Here is a 15,387-nt window from a genome sequence, read left to right as displayed (position 1 = left end):
GCTAAAAAAATAAGGAATAAACCAAAACAGTTTGAAATGCATTTCAAAATAAACAACAGAACAACCGTCTAACAGGTTTCAACAGCATACCAAGCCTTTCAAACTGAAACTTATCTCCCATTACAGCAGAACAGAGAGATGGAACAGCATATGCTTCCGGTATCACTTCCTTAGAGAGTGGATTCAGATCAGCAAGCCAGTCATCAAGTTCTGCAGGATTCTGTAAGCACAAAGACATGGTGAAACCTTGATTTAGTTTCGCAATGATAATAAACTTTTAACAAAATCACACAATCAGCTACAAATATTAAATATTTGTAGACCTCTCAACACTTTAAAGGACTACCTATAGTCAGAACTATCCTTTTTTCTCTAAAATCAGGAATTTTTCATCACATCACATATTTAAAATTCAAATAATTATGAGAAGTTTGGTTCTGGTATCAAGAAACTAAACAAATCAACCTAGTATTGTTAGCTAAATGGATGTGGTAGCTTGCAACTGAGAAGTAAACATAATTAGGGAAAGAAGTGGTATGTTCAAAGTACGACAAGCATCTCTATTTGGCTAATCACGGCTACTGAGCATCTTCCACATCAAAAGCTATATGTAGTCTGAAATCCACTTCTTGCCAGGCCTCGGATACCATGTGCAAGATAATATATCAGTGCAGAGGTTGGCATTTAAAATATATATATATTGTAGTTCCAAGTGTCAAGGGTATTTTGGGTATTTAATATACTTGGTTTTACCCTCTAAGGTCAAGAGAGTATTCATTTGTTTATGAAGTACATTAGGATCAATTTTCAGGTTTATATGATGTGTATATCAGGAAATATAAGTAATTGTGTCTAGAGGGACATTTAGGGTTTAGGGACTTCTGAATTCTCTTCTTCTTCTTCTTCTTCTCTCTTTCCTCTTTCTTCTCTATTCTCTCTCTTCCACGCAATTTTACATGGTATCAAAACAAACGATCCACCTGAAGTAAAGTTTCAGTCAAGTTCTCTTCCCCTTCTTTAACCCTAGAGGGTTGTTTGAGGATGTCTCTCTATTTTGGTGCTGGCGTAAACTCCCAGACTAGTTCCCAGAACTGCGTTATCTCTTGTTTGGCATGGAATTGTGTAATTTAAAGTGATTTCATGCAACAACAACCTCTATTGTGCCTTGTTGTCGTGTTGCCAATCTGATGTCCTAAATTTATCAGTCCTGTGTGGGCCCACATCATCTACTTAGGGAATTTGGTGAGTTTGTGTGATTCTGGTTAGAATCGTGTGGCTGAATTGCAAGTTTTCAGATTTGGGAGAAGTTATTTCTTCGGTAAAATACAGTGCATTAGGAAGAGAAGGAAGTGATTGTTATTGCTACTGAAAAGGTTGAGTGGCTCAAAGTATTTGAGTTTGTCAATCTTTTAAAATTTACCTCAAAGTCAAGAGAAAAGTAATTATTTGGGAGAAGATCCTCCTAAGCTACTTATAAATGATTAGGAGGCTAAAAATAATCAGGCTATGCCCCAATAGTATGGATATAAGGTTTAAGAGATAGGTCATCAATTGTGAGACTTAAATAAATTTGACTGTTCTTGAGTCATTATATGCTCAAAAGAACAACCTATCTAGAGTATATCAGCGTAATGCTCAGTTGTATGCCTTAAAAAGAGGAGATAGATCTTGGTAGATTACTTTGGTAAGCTACAAGGGATTTTACAAGAGAGAGATTTATCATCCATTAAATACCAATGAAACAAATCTTCAAAAGTAACATGGTAAGTTGTATGTGGCAAAGTTTCTCAATGGTTTGGACCAAAGTAAGATATAGTTTGGGCCCAAATTTTTTTTTTTTTTTTTAAATAGTGCTGAATTATATTAACTGGCTCAAAAGAGCAAGATTACATGGAGGGGGAACCATCCCAAATAATGACAGATTGTTGGGATGTTCCAAATTTAGCTAACCTAAACCCTAAACCCTAAAGGAATTGGCTGATATAGGAATGTGATTCAATGTACAAGAAATTGAGGATACAATGTCTGCAATAGAGGAAATGATTGACCAATGGCACCAAAGGGGGGGGGGGGGGGGGGGGGGGGGGGGGGGGGGGGGGGGGGTGGCTGGGCTGGAGCACCAACTAATGACAACTTTGGAATCCCCTTATATCAACAGCTTCCCGGGAAGATGGTCCTTGAAAATTTTCAATCCATGATGAAGGGCAGTCACTTCAGTGGTGTTGGAGTCGACAATACCAAACGGCCTCGCATAGGAAAGAACAGTCTCCTCTGTGGTTTCTAAAGACTACCCGCATCTGCCGGCCCGGGGCATCTCAAAGCACTCCCATCAAAGTTTAACTTAAGGCAGTCGCTAGGGGGAGGCTCCTACACTACCATGGCCGGTATCTTTTTGGGACCCACCATATGGGCCAGAAGACTCCAATTCTAGCGAAGGGATATACCAAGCTGGGGGGCAAATTCCTTTCTGGTGTGTAGCTAGCTAGAGATCATACCCACGACATTAGAGACAATACTTTCCAGGATGCTGAATTTGGATTTAAATCTCCGGTTATTACGTGCAAGCCAAAGACACGACGGGATGTGAGCAAAGCATGCAAAGAGAGAGGCAGCTTGCCAATTCTAAGCACACAAGTCCCCAACACCATTTGGAAAGTGTCGAATAGGTCCTGATGGAGGCCCACTTAAATTTGAGCCCAAATTCTTGCAACAACTGACATGTTTAACAAAGTGTTTAGTGAGGTTATTCAGGTCGAAATAGTTGTAATTCCACCTAGTAGTAAGGAGAACAAAGATACAAAGGTTGTTGCCCTTATTATTCAGCCAACACAACAGCACTCAAAGGCTAGAGGTGGACATGGTCGAGGAAGATGTGGCCTAGGAGGGCATGGCTAAGGTCCAAAGAGAGTAGAAGTGGTAGGAGGTGTGTTCATTGTAGGGGTACCAACCATTACTCAAATAAGTGTTGGGATAAATTTTGTAAGCTTGCCTAGGCAGACTTGTGTGCTACAAAAAATGGGTAGTCCTTATCTTTTGGTACAGTTTAAATTCTTCTTGAAACCTTGATGAGCTTCAGCAACTAGCTTAGTGTATAGCTCAACTAACTTCTTCCTCCCCATCCATAAACCAAATTGTACCTACTTCTATGATCACTATGGCCAGTTCAGGTATGTCAGCATTTCATGTGACTCTAGTCTCTTAGTCAATCATTGATTAAGGTGCTTCTATACACATGTCAAGTATGTCAAATGTGTTTTCTTTTCTTAGATAGTCATATTCTTTTTAAAATGTTACACTAGCAAATGATTTTCTTTCTTATGTCAGTGGTGTTGGGATAGTAAAGGTTACTTCATCTTTGTCTCGAGATTCTATTTATTTGTTCCCAAGTTTCCAATCAATTTGTAGTTTATAAATCAACTTACAATTTTTTTTGCAATGTTCTATAACTTTCTTTCGTACTCGAGGCTTGGACTTCCATCTTCAAAGAAGCTTTGTCAATTGTTTCCAAAGTTTCCTTCTACTTTGGCTTGTCAATGTGATTCATGTCAGTTTGGGAAGCATTATAGATCATCTTTTCCTTTTCGTCCACAATATAGTTGTAGTTTGTTTGAGATTGTTCACTCAAATGTATGAGGTCCATATCGAGTTTTGAGTCTTTTTGGTCACCTATATCTTGTCTCCTTTATTGATGATAATAGTAGGACAGAGGTCCATATCGAGTTTCGAGTCTTTTTGGTTATCTATATCTTGTCTCCTTTAATGATGATAATAATAGTATCTCCTTTTGGAGAAATCTGAAGTTTTTTATGTATTCCTCCAATTCTATAATGAAATAAAAACATAGTTTGCATACTTTTTTTATGGTAATGGGCTTGAGTATATTTTTTATATGAAAATAAGAGGTTTATTAAAGAGGGGGGAGATACAATAGCTAGCAGGGCACACTCTCAACAAAGAGAATTTGAAGGGAGGCACCTTACTTAGCCAAAGAATTGGCTGAACGAGGTACAAGAAACCAGAAACAACAGGAACGAGGTACAAGAATCCAGAAACAACATGGGGGGGGGGGGGGGAGGGATGGGATAAAGTCCACAATCTGATGATAAATTGCCCAATGCCTCTAAAGCAGTTCCACGGAGGAGGAACACCATCTGATCACAATCTGATAATCGCCCTCAATGAGGTACCCGCTGAGGTGGCATGGAAAAGTATGAGGCCCTGGAGGAGAACAAAGAGTTTGACTTCAATGGAGTCTGCAATGCCCATCGGACCTGCATGGAGATGAGAGTAGCACCCTAGGAATTCCTGAAGATGCCTCTAAATCCTGCAATGCCCAGGCAACCACTAGCGTTGCCATCAAAGTTGAGTTTAATGAAGCCAGGTGGAGGGGGCTTCCAAGTAATATTGGGGGGAGGGTAGGGAGGCGCAGATAGGCTAGCCAGGATGCACCAATTGTTGCAAAGGGAAGTACCCTTGAAGCAAGCAAATTCTTTCTAGGTGTGGAGCCAGGTGGAAATCTGCCCAATGAGATGCAACAAAGTTCATCAGCATTCCTAGATATGTAATTGAAACGCCTATTGTTATGCTCCTTCCAAAGGGCTCAAGGAATATGAGCAAGGTAGGCCAAGAGCAAAGACTTTCCCAGCTTGGAAAACCGAGCACCAAGGATGAAGTGACCAGCCGCAAGAAGACTATTCGGAAGGCAAAGCTGGACGTTGACTTTGTTCAGGATGTTGCACCAAACAATCCAGGCATAGTGACAATGAAGAAGCAGGTGCGTGATTTCTTGTTCAGAATTACAAAATGGGCAATGCTCGGTGGCGTTATTGTTCCCTATTTGCCTCAAATTGTCGGCCGTTAGGAGCTGTTACGGATGACAGACTAAAAAAAGAATTTGATTTTCGGGGGAGCCGAAAGAAACAAGGCCATAGTTGCCTCATGGGGAGCAAGGTTCTCAGACCAGCCACCGATCATATGGTAGGCCGAGGAACGGAGAAAATTCCACTACTCTCTAGCGCCATAGAATACTATCCAGAGAATGATCTCTAATTCTGATCTACTAAAGAAGCTGAAGGAGGTCTGCCATGAGGATGGATTCATCAACTGGTAGACCCCTGCGAAAGTACATATTCCAGCTCTCGGAGGCGTTCCACATGTCAGCAATGGTGGTGTCCTTCCTCATACTGATTTGGAGGAGGGAAGCTAAGGAGTTGCAGAGTGGACCAGAGCCGATCCACCAATCATACCAAAATCAAAGAGAGGAGCGGTTGCCCACAGGATACCTGACACCTTGCTCAAAGTGGTGGAGCAAGGGGAAGAAAGAGTGCCATAGAGGGGACAGCAGGTTCCGTCTTCCACCAGCTAACCACCAAGGACTACTCAATTTCAGTTTAGAAGCAATCATTGGCCTCTAGATTGTCGTTGGGTTGAAGTTAAAATTCCAAAACTATTTTAAGAGAAAGACACGATTCATGTCCCTAATGTGCAAATGCCCAAACCCCCCACACTGCTTTGGTTGGCAGACGTCCATCCAGCTGACCAAATGGCATTTAAAGACCTCGCTGTTTCCACGCCATAGCAATCGGTGTTTAATGGCATCAAAGTGATTGCATACTAAGGCAGGGCAGCGCATAAAAGAAAGATAGTAGTTGCGGATGCTTGCGAGACAAGATTTCAATAGTGTTTCTACAGGCGTTAGATAAGAGGCAACCTCTCGAAGTAGCAAGTCTGCCTTCTAGCCTCTCAATAACAGGATACCAGAGTTGTTTGTTGGGTCAGCAGTCGAAGAGAGGGAGGCCAAGGTGATGTTAAGCACCTAGCCAATACTACCCAAAAGACCGGCCTGGTAAGTAGGGGAAAGCCAAGTACTTAACCCCAGGATCATAACAATACTCCCGCCGTTATGAGCCGACGTCCACGGCGGCTCACTCTAGTGGCCCACTCTAGCAGCCCACTCTAGCGACATTGGCCCGACTCACTTTTTGAGACTAACAATAATTTTAATCTGGCCTCTAGGTCGCCCCTTCTAGGTCACTCTGATACCAAATGTTAAGCACCTAGCCAAAAGACCGGCCTGGTAGGTAGCGGAAAGCCAAGTACTTAACCCCAGGATCATAACAGGTGAGTGATGGGGAGTAAGCCAATCCCACAGCCGAGGAAGGATGCCATTTGGCAAAGCAAGTCGTCCTCAATATGGATGCCAATGATAGACGTCTTTCTCCAATTGACCTTCTGCCCAAAGGTGAGTTCAAAAAGATTCAGGAGGGTCTTGATTCTTTTAACTTCGTCAAGAGTACTGACTCCAAAAAAAAAGTCCGCAAACTGTAGAAGGGGAATATCAAACTCTAGAAGAGGTGAGGTTGTTTGTAGCCATTCCGTATTCTAGGCAACGAGAGTCATTGCCGAGAGATGCTCAACCACAACTTTGAAGAGAAGAGGGGAAAGACGATCCCCTTGTCGAATTCCCCTCATTCCTTTGAGGTATCCAATCACAGTGCCATTAAGGAGGGAATAATGTGCGGAAGAAATACAACTTCAAATCCAAAATCTCCATTTGTTTCTGAATCCCATGTTATCCACTGTGTCATCAAGGAGGTTTCAGTTAACCGGATCAAAAGCTTTTTGCATATCCAACTTAAGGATAAACCTTGGTCTTCCAGAGATCTTGAAGTGGTGTAGAATTTCATGCGTAGCCATGGTAGAGTCAAGCATTGATCGATTTTTAATGAAGGCATATTGACCTTAATTGATGACAAGGGGAAGAGCAGCTTTGAGCTTTCTTGCAAGGAGTTGGGCCAGAATTTTGTAGGGGCTGGAGATGAGACTTATAGGCTGATAGTCCGCTAGCTGCTCAGGCGAGTTACTTTTGGGGCCTAGTAAAATGAAGGAGGTGCCTATGCTTCTGAATGTAATGCCAAGATGGTAGAAATCCTACACCATTGCCTGAATATCCGACTTGAGGGTAAGCCAGCAGCGGTAATAAAATTCACCATTAAATCCGTCAGGGCTAGGGGCCTTATCAGCGGCAATTCCAAGAGTGGCTTTCAAAATTTCCTGGGTTGAGAAAAGAAGCTCCAATACAGCAGCCATAGATAGGGGATTTGGGAGAGTTGAAGACAATTAATTTTAGGGTGCCTAGGGCATTCCTCTTTGTAGAGATCTGCATAAAAAAACTTATAAAAGCTGTTAAATTGGGTCCAAGGCCCTATCCCAAAATGACTAGCCAACTTAGGAAACCTCTTTACCAACTAATAAACTCAAGATCTTTATACTCACTAATCTATGTGGGACTATTCTTTAACACTCCCCCTCATGTGTAGACCCTCTTTTGTGGCTCTACAAGTGGATAATTTAGGAGTAGGCAGTTTAGGTGTAGGCCCTCTTTTTTGAGGCTCTACAAGTGGATAGTTTTAGGTGTAGGCCATCTTTTGTGGCTTTACAAATAGATAGTTTAGGTGCAGGCCCACATATGAGTACCCGCTCCGATACCATGTTAAATTGGGTCCAAGGTCTTATCCCAAAATGACTAGCCAACTTAGGAAACCTCTTTACCAACTAATAAACTCAAGATTTTTATACTCACTAATCTATGTGGGACTATTCCTTAACAAAAGCGTTAGAAATAGTGGACCTGTCTAAGGTCACCCCTCCATTAAGACAAAGAGACATGACCTTGTTAGTCCTATGCCTAGCAGAAGCTATGGCATGGAAGAACTGGGTATTTCCATCCCCATCAGTGAGCCATTTGAATTTGGCCGATAGTTTCCAGCAGATTCGATCCAAATGGGAGAGATGTTGGTGCTGATTTTGGAGAGAAATACGATTCTGAAACTCAGCAACAGAGAGAGGCCGACATTCTTCGATGCTGTCCAGATCAGCGAATTCAGCAAGGATGGCTGCTTTCTTCGCGACTGCAGTGGTCCGAATGTTGGAGGCCCAATCCTTCAATTGGGCTTTGAAGAGCTTAGTTTCTGAGGTAAATTCCAAGCAGTAGGACCCACTGTGTCGATGCTTAGCTAGAGTTCGGTAATAAGCTTATCAAAATCCGCCTGGTAGAGCCAAGTGTTCTCAAATCGGAAGGGTCAAGGACCCCATTGCCAATTTTGGTATCCAAGAGGATAGGCCAATAACCGATGGTCGTTTGGTCTAGAGGTATTCTTCTTATATAAGGTGCGTCAGGTCGCGAGTTCGAGTCGCGCCACGCCCCTCTAAAAATAAAATAAAATAAAATAAAAAGTGGATAGGCCAATGGTCTGAACATATTCTATTGAGGACCCAATCAATGGTCTGCTGATAGAGTTGGAGCCATTCTCCATTGGCGAAGAAACGGTCAAAGTCTAGAGAGAACAGGATTATGCTGGCGCCCATTGGACCAGGTATAGTTCTTCCCTGAGAGGGAGATTTCATCTAATTCACTTCCGCCAATGAAGTCAGCAAATTTTCTCATGGAAGAAGAGATAACAGCGACAAAGAGGGGATTTGTCCCCACAGAAACGGGTGACATTAAAATCATTTGTGATTAGCCATACCTGTTGCCAAAGTTGGGAGAGGGAGTCGAACTCCTCCCAGAAGTTGTTGCGCTCCATGTATTGAGTCAGCTCATATACCCACACAATGAGCCAGTGTAACGATCCCGAATGTAAGGCTGGTTGAGAATGAGACAATGTGCTCACTTAGGACCTCAATGAAGTTGGTGTTCCACATGGCCAGAATACCCCTAGAGTGGCCAACAACGTGGACAGCAGTCCAAGCAATTGAGGAGCAATTCCAGAGATCACGGATGAGCTGATCATCCATGGTTTGAATCTTAGTTTCTTAAATAAAACCAATAGAGGCTTTTGAGGAGGAAAGGAGGTTACGGATGGAGGATCATTTCTGTGAGGTCCAATTCCACAAGCATTCCAGGAAAGTACAATCATTTCTTTTTCTTGGGAGCTGATTAGTACTTGACCAATAAGCTTGTTTGTTTTAGCACTACCAATGGTATTCTTCACTAGTCCTCATGTATGTATACACCTCAATAGAATGGTGTGGTTGAGAGCAAGAATCGCTGCCTACTTAAAGTTGCTCGTACAATGATGTTTCAAATGGAAGTTCCTAAACATCATTGGGGTAAATTTTGTTCTCACAACTTGTTTTTTTATTAATAGAATGTCATCTTCTATACTTGGTGGACAAATACCTAGAACCCGACAGTGAGTTATTTCCTCTTTGCCCATGTGTATTTGGATTTGTTTGCTATGTTCATAATCATGGTTCCTCTATTAATAAATTGTCCCTTAAGAGTAGTTAAATGTGTGTTTCTTGAGTATTCACATTCTCAAAAGGGGTATAAATGTTATTGTCCATCAATAGGAAAACGTATACCTCAACAAATGTTATCTTTTTTTAAAATGTTCCTTTCTTTTCTCAGTTAGTCGAGTCTACTGCTCTACCTATGGATGTTGATATTGTTGTTCCGTTTCCTATGGATGATGTTCCAAGGGTTGTGCTAGTTCCTGCAGTTGTTCAAGAATCACCAAAGCCATTGCAAGTATACAAGCAACGAACACCTTCCAAGAGTACTTCTACAGTGCCTCCTCCTCCACCCATGCCAGCACCTTCCTCGTTTGTTGTTCCTGAGGTTAGCGATTTGAATCTTCTAGTTTCTCTTCTCAAGGGTATTCAATGTGTGTACCCAAAAAGGCACCAAACATTCTATTTCCAAATTTATGTACTTCGATAACTTGTCAAATTCCAAATTATCCTTATCCAACTGCTTTTTTCCTTCTCCAATACAGGAAGCACTGGTGTCACCTCATCAGAAACAAACCATGGATGTTGAAATGGAAGCTTTGACTAATAAGTGAACATTGACTTTGTGTGGACCACCACCTAACATGACCATAGTAGGATGTTGGTGGGTGTATATGGCCAAATATAATACTAATGGTTCCATTGGGAGGTATAATGCCAAACTTGTGACCAAAGGTTACACGCAAACTTATGCAGTGTATGTCTTCAAGACCTCTTCTGTTGTCGGGTTATCTTTTGTTCAATTTTTTATATCTATTTCAGTTAATTAGCGCTAGTAGTTATACAAACTTGATATCAAAAATACTTTTTTTGTATGAAAATTTGTTCGAGGAAGTGTATATAGAGCAACCTCCTACATATGTTACTCAGGAGGACAGGAAAAGTATGTTGATAATGTAAAGCGATCTATGGCCTCCGGTTCGAGAAATTCAACATATAGTGATGTCACAGAGAAGTCACTCTGATCACTTATTGTTTATATTGAAGAGGTCTACTATTGATTGTGAACGTTGATGATATAGTGCTATCTGGCAGTGACAAAAAGGTTATTGAAGAGGTAAAAGAACATCTAACAAGTCACTTTCAAACCAAGGATTTAAGGACACTTAAGTACCTCCTTGGGATCGAAATAGCCAAAAAGAAGGCAAGTATTGTTCTTACTCAAAGAAAGCAAGTGACTAATATGCTACATGAATATGGGTTTCTAGGAGCTAAACCTGTCAAAACTCCTATGTAAGTTGACCATAATCTTCATGAGGGGGACAATGGTAAGCTCAAAGATAAGATTATGTATAGGAGGTTGGTAGGCAAGCTTATTTATACCAAAATGACTAAACCTAATATAGCCTTTGCAATCAGCATGGTCAACCAATTTATGGAGCACCCAAGAAAGACTCAACTAGAAGTTGCATAGAAAATATTGCGATACTTGAAGGTGCATCAAGAGAAAAAGTTGATAATGAGTCAGATGGACATTTGCAAATTGTAGGATATTATGGTGTTGACTATATTGGTTCTAAACTAGATAGAAAATCTACTTCGGGATACTATGTGTTTGCTGGAGGCAATTTAGTAATTTGGAAAAGCAAAAAACCAACTATGGTTGTCCATTCTTATGCAGAGATTGAGTATAGAGCAATGGCTATACAGTTAGTGAGCTTATGTAGAGTAAAATTTGTGTTATAAGAATTGGGCTTCCTTGTTAAAGAGGTTATGACTATGAAATGTGACAATTAAGTTATCATAGTCATTCTAAGTAATCTTGTATTTCACGAAAGGACTAAACATTTGGAGGTTGATTGTCACTTTATCAGAAATACAGCCATGAGTGGAGTAGTGCTTACACCATATGTCAAGTCTACTGACCAACTTAGTGATGTGTTTAATCAAGCTCTAGAAAAACAAGATCATGAGGTTTTTTGTAACAAGCTTGGGCTTCTAGATAAATATGCTCTAGCTCGAGAGGGAGTGTTAAAGTTGTAAGTGTCAAAGGTATTTTGGGTATTTTACATACTTAATTATCCCCTCTAGGGTTAGGAGAGTATTCGGCTATTTTTTATGTATATTGAATTCAATTACCAGGTTCAAATGATGTGTATAATAGGAGATATAAGTAATTGAAATGTGAATACTAGGAGATATAAGTAATTGAGTCTAGAGGAGCATTTATATCATTGTACTAAGTTTTCACTTCAATGACCTACTTAATGAAGAGAGAGGTCCAATTCTGACCTCTGAGAAGAGTGACTCGCATTGCAGCATTTCTTAATTCTCTTCTTCCTTTTCTCTCTTTCCTCTTTCTTATCTATTCAATCTTATACACTCAATTTTACAAAAATTTAAATGGAAATGTTCCAGGTTGCTCAAAACCTGATGTCTCAAAAGTTTGAAATGTATCAGGTTGCTCATAACATGAGAACTCTTAGACCTTCCACATTATGCAACACCTAAGAAATTCAATAAAAAAGTGTACCGAATGTTCAAGTAACCTTGTCAATGTTATAATAAAGGGACATTCAAGAGGGTGCATATTGTTACATCCCCACCAAATCTGAGGCGCCTCCTCACTGATGCTACAGTGTGCTTCTGGACTGATATCTGGGTGAGCACAATGCACTTTAAATGGAGTTCCCTATATTATTCAGGCTTGCCATGAACCAGAACATATCATGGCTGTGTCAAGGGCTCAAAACCCTTCAACTCCAGCTTGGAACCTCAACTTTCTGAGGCATCTTAATGATGAACAAACTGATGAGCACATTAGGCTGTTATAGCAAATAGACAGAATCTCATAAGAGGACAAGGAGAAGAGAGCAATATGAAACCCAGATTCCTCAGGGCTCTTCCCTCCAGCATAATTTTATATCCCCAATGAAGCATCATAGAAAGATATCAGGAGCTACAACTTAAATTAAAAGGACCAGCAAAGACTTTAAACTTCTTATCGAAAGCAGCATTGAAAGAAAATCTTAACCTGTGAAGAACTAAGCAAGAGAAGCCAGTCTATGATAAACTCTTTAATTAAGCAGTGTGGACAAGAGGAGAGTAGCCAGCCACATGTTCCTTCAGTGTAAAATAAGTTATGAAATCCGGGGCTATTCTCAACAAATTTAACATAAGCACCTGTTTTCTAGACAGCTATCTGAACTCTATATATACAACATAGCAAGTCCTTTTCTTAAAACTGGGAGAGCACTATGGAAGGTTTCTCTAACTGCCGTTCTAGGCATACATGGAAGGAACAAAAAAATTGGATATCCAAAGGAGCACAAAAATCAGTTGGAAGGATTATTAGAGAAATACTACTATCCATGCAGTCAATGGGACATGCTTTGGGGCATGTGCGTATTTATTGGAAACCCCTGGCCAGAAGTGATTGGAGGTAAAGTAACGGACTGCTCAGGTCAGACACTGCAAACCTTCTCCAGTCCAGCAGGGCACCGTGTTTCAATAGAAGCAGAATTGAAGATTCTTTTCACAGGAGTAAGGTTGTATTCACAGCATTTCACCAACCCACTCATAGAAAAAGGAGATTCAACACTTGTAATCAATTGACTAATAAAAGGCTCTCCAAGGAGGAGGATCAGACACATTTGATGAAAACAATGAAATATGCAATTGTATTCGGGTTGTATGGCAACCCATAGTATGTGCTGCAAATGGTTCAGTAGATACGCTGGCAAAGGATGGGGTATCCCATCAACCTCCAGATTTTTGGATTCTCTCGTGGGATGAAGCATGTTTCTCCCTCTGTTATTCTGCTTTTCATTTATTAATCATTATGAAAAGTAAAAAAAGTTGAACTCTTAAATAAAGAAGCTAATGCTCTAGAAGCATACAGGAACCTGATTCACATTGGGAGTTTCGAAACTGGATAGACAGTTCTAGTATTAATTCCAAAGCCCATATACACTGGGATTTATAATACAGCTCAATCATCCAGACTTGCCCAGATTTTGCCAATCTGAACGTTTTATTTTCCATTTTCAAACTCAATGAATGTCACATTGCTGCTTCTCCAAACCAATCAGGTCAGATTGACCTGTATTCGTTTTCCTGGATCAGTACTGTCAAGGATCCATGCAATCTGAAAAATTCAAGTCAGATCTGCATTGGCCCAATCCTGCTTAGAGCAGTAGCCAATCCTAACATTACAGACTCATGTAAAGGCAACTCCAGTAAGATAAGCATAAAAAGAACCTTCCATTTTGCATATGATGGTGATGCAGATAAAGAAAAAGTTGCAACAATCAGGTCCTAGTTAACTCATTCCAACAGACAGGCAGTTTGCGAACCTCAAAATGAGAAGGAACCAACAAACATGAATTACACACCTCTGATTTGAATAGTTTGTCAAACAGTCGCACTTCAATTTTAAGGGGATCAGTCCCAGGGGAAGGCTGTGCCACCCAATGAAGAACACCCTGCAATATTCAGTTGCTCAGATAAGTTCCGACCATCCAACTTTGCTACTTCTTTTGGAAAATATAGCACTCAGATAAAACAGAACAATCAAGAAATAAAACCCCAAACCTTGGGCTTTGACTTCTTGGAAGGATCATACTCCGCTCGGATCTCTAAAATTGTCTCCTTATCATCTCCATATATAACTTCAGTGCATTTTATAGGGAAAGCGTATCTGTGTATCAAAAAGACGGGAGGAAGATGGATGCACCACAATCACAATACAAAAAGACAAAAGGAGTAAAATCCACAAGAGACAACAAAGATCAACAACAAACCTCAAGAGGACTGATTTTCCAGGAGCAAGTCCAAAGTAATCTTTTGAATCCTTAATCCGGAAGTCCGAATGTTCAATGTAAACAACATTTGTAAAAGGAACCTGAAGGGGGAGACATATAAGTCATTGGTGAGGATGAAAAGTGTAACATCTGAAAAATGATCAAAATTGCTACATCTAGAAAATGATGATAACTGTTACATCTGAAAAATATTTAACCCCATAAGCTGCAGAGCTTCTAATCTTTGTCACCTTATAAGACGTTGATACATCGTCTGCCAAAGCATCAGGCCACACTTTGGCATCAAGATGTAGCATAGATCCACCCTCCATATTTGTTATAAGAACCTGAAAAATATGGAAAAATAACACAAAAAACAGTGAAAATTAGAAAGTGAAGATAAAACTACAGAAATCAGGAGCTTAAAACTAAAAGCAATATTAAATAAAAATACACATGGAAGAAAATGAAAGGTACATAATAGAGCAAGATTATAAAAATTAATAAAAAATCACTTTTCCAAAAAAATTAAACAATAAAAAAAGCTACACAACAGAGCCAATTGCGCAAAGAATAAATAGATATAAGGCTCCGAAGACCAAATTTCATGGGAGAGCTCTGTATTTCAAATTGTACAATATGTCAGCCAATTGGCTTCACAAGTACCACATAACCAAAATAAATGAACAACAAAGTCAATGTCAACATTCACTTTTCCAAAAAATTAAACAATAAAAAAAGCTACACAACAGAGCCAATTGCACAAAGAATAAATAGATATAAGGCTCTGAAGACCAAATTCTCTGTATTTCAAATTGTACAATATGTCAGCCAATTAGCTTCACAAGTACCACATAACCAAATTAAATGAACAACAAAGTCAATGTCAACATCCACATTAAAGGAACTACTACTTGACATACTTTAAGGGGACGCAACACCACCATAGTGCGAGATGCTGTACGGTTCATTTCTTCTCGAATGTGATATTCAAGACGATCTAAACGAATTAAACTGTTATCACTGCCACATCAGATACAGGTGGACGTGAGTACTTTGTGCTATACAAAGATATGCATATATTTCTAATGACATAACAAGAAATAGTCTCATCATCATATCTTCAAGGTATACTATCACTTTCCTTGAGAAATGTACAACAATGAAAAACTAAGAAAACAAAGTGTCACCCTCATACTTAGGACAAAAAATTACCTCCACTTCTAATTCAACATACGCACGGGTCCCTCTTAAAAGGAACTATATGCAGCCATATTGCTGACAATATCATATATATATCCCATTGACATGTATATATATATATATATATATATATATATATATATATATA

The 15,387-nt window shown here is 39.9% G+C and overlaps 1 protein-coding gene across 1 annotated transcript in view; it reads right to left on the bottom strand.

Moving 5' to 3' along the window:
* The window catches only part of LOC137941891 (glutamine--tRNA ligase-like), a 33,616-nt gene that overhangs the window by 5,974 nt on the left and 12,255 nt on the right, over positions 1-15,387 (bottom strand). Inside the window, exons 17-22 of the mRNA XM_068787502.1 lie at positions 14,960-15,059; positions 14,288-14,383; positions 14,037-14,137; positions 13,828-13,933; positions 13,629-13,718; positions 91-220 (exon numbers count right to left, since the gene is read on the bottom strand). Of these exons, the coding sequence (XP_068643603.1) occupies positions 91-220; positions 13,629-13,718; positions 13,828-13,933; positions 14,037-14,137; positions 14,288-14,383; positions 14,960-15,059 (623 nt within the window). The remainder of the gene's footprint in view (positions 1-90; positions 221-13,628; positions 13,719-13,827; positions 13,934-14,036; positions 14,138-14,287; positions 14,384-14,959; positions 15,060-15,387) is intronic.

The sequence above is a fragment of the Aristolochia californica genome, unplaced genomic scaffold, assembly GCF_029961685.1.
Source record: "Aristolochia californica isolate CCGP_79_NKW_82.1479 unplaced genomic scaffold, dmAriCali1.0.hap1 SCAF_9, whole genome shotgun sequence".
Taxonomy (NCBI): domain Eukaryota; kingdom Viridiplantae; phylum Streptophyta; class Magnoliopsida; order Piperales; family Aristolochiaceae; genus Aristolochia; species Aristolochia californica.
This window is presented reverse-complemented; position numbering and strand designations above follow the sequence as displayed.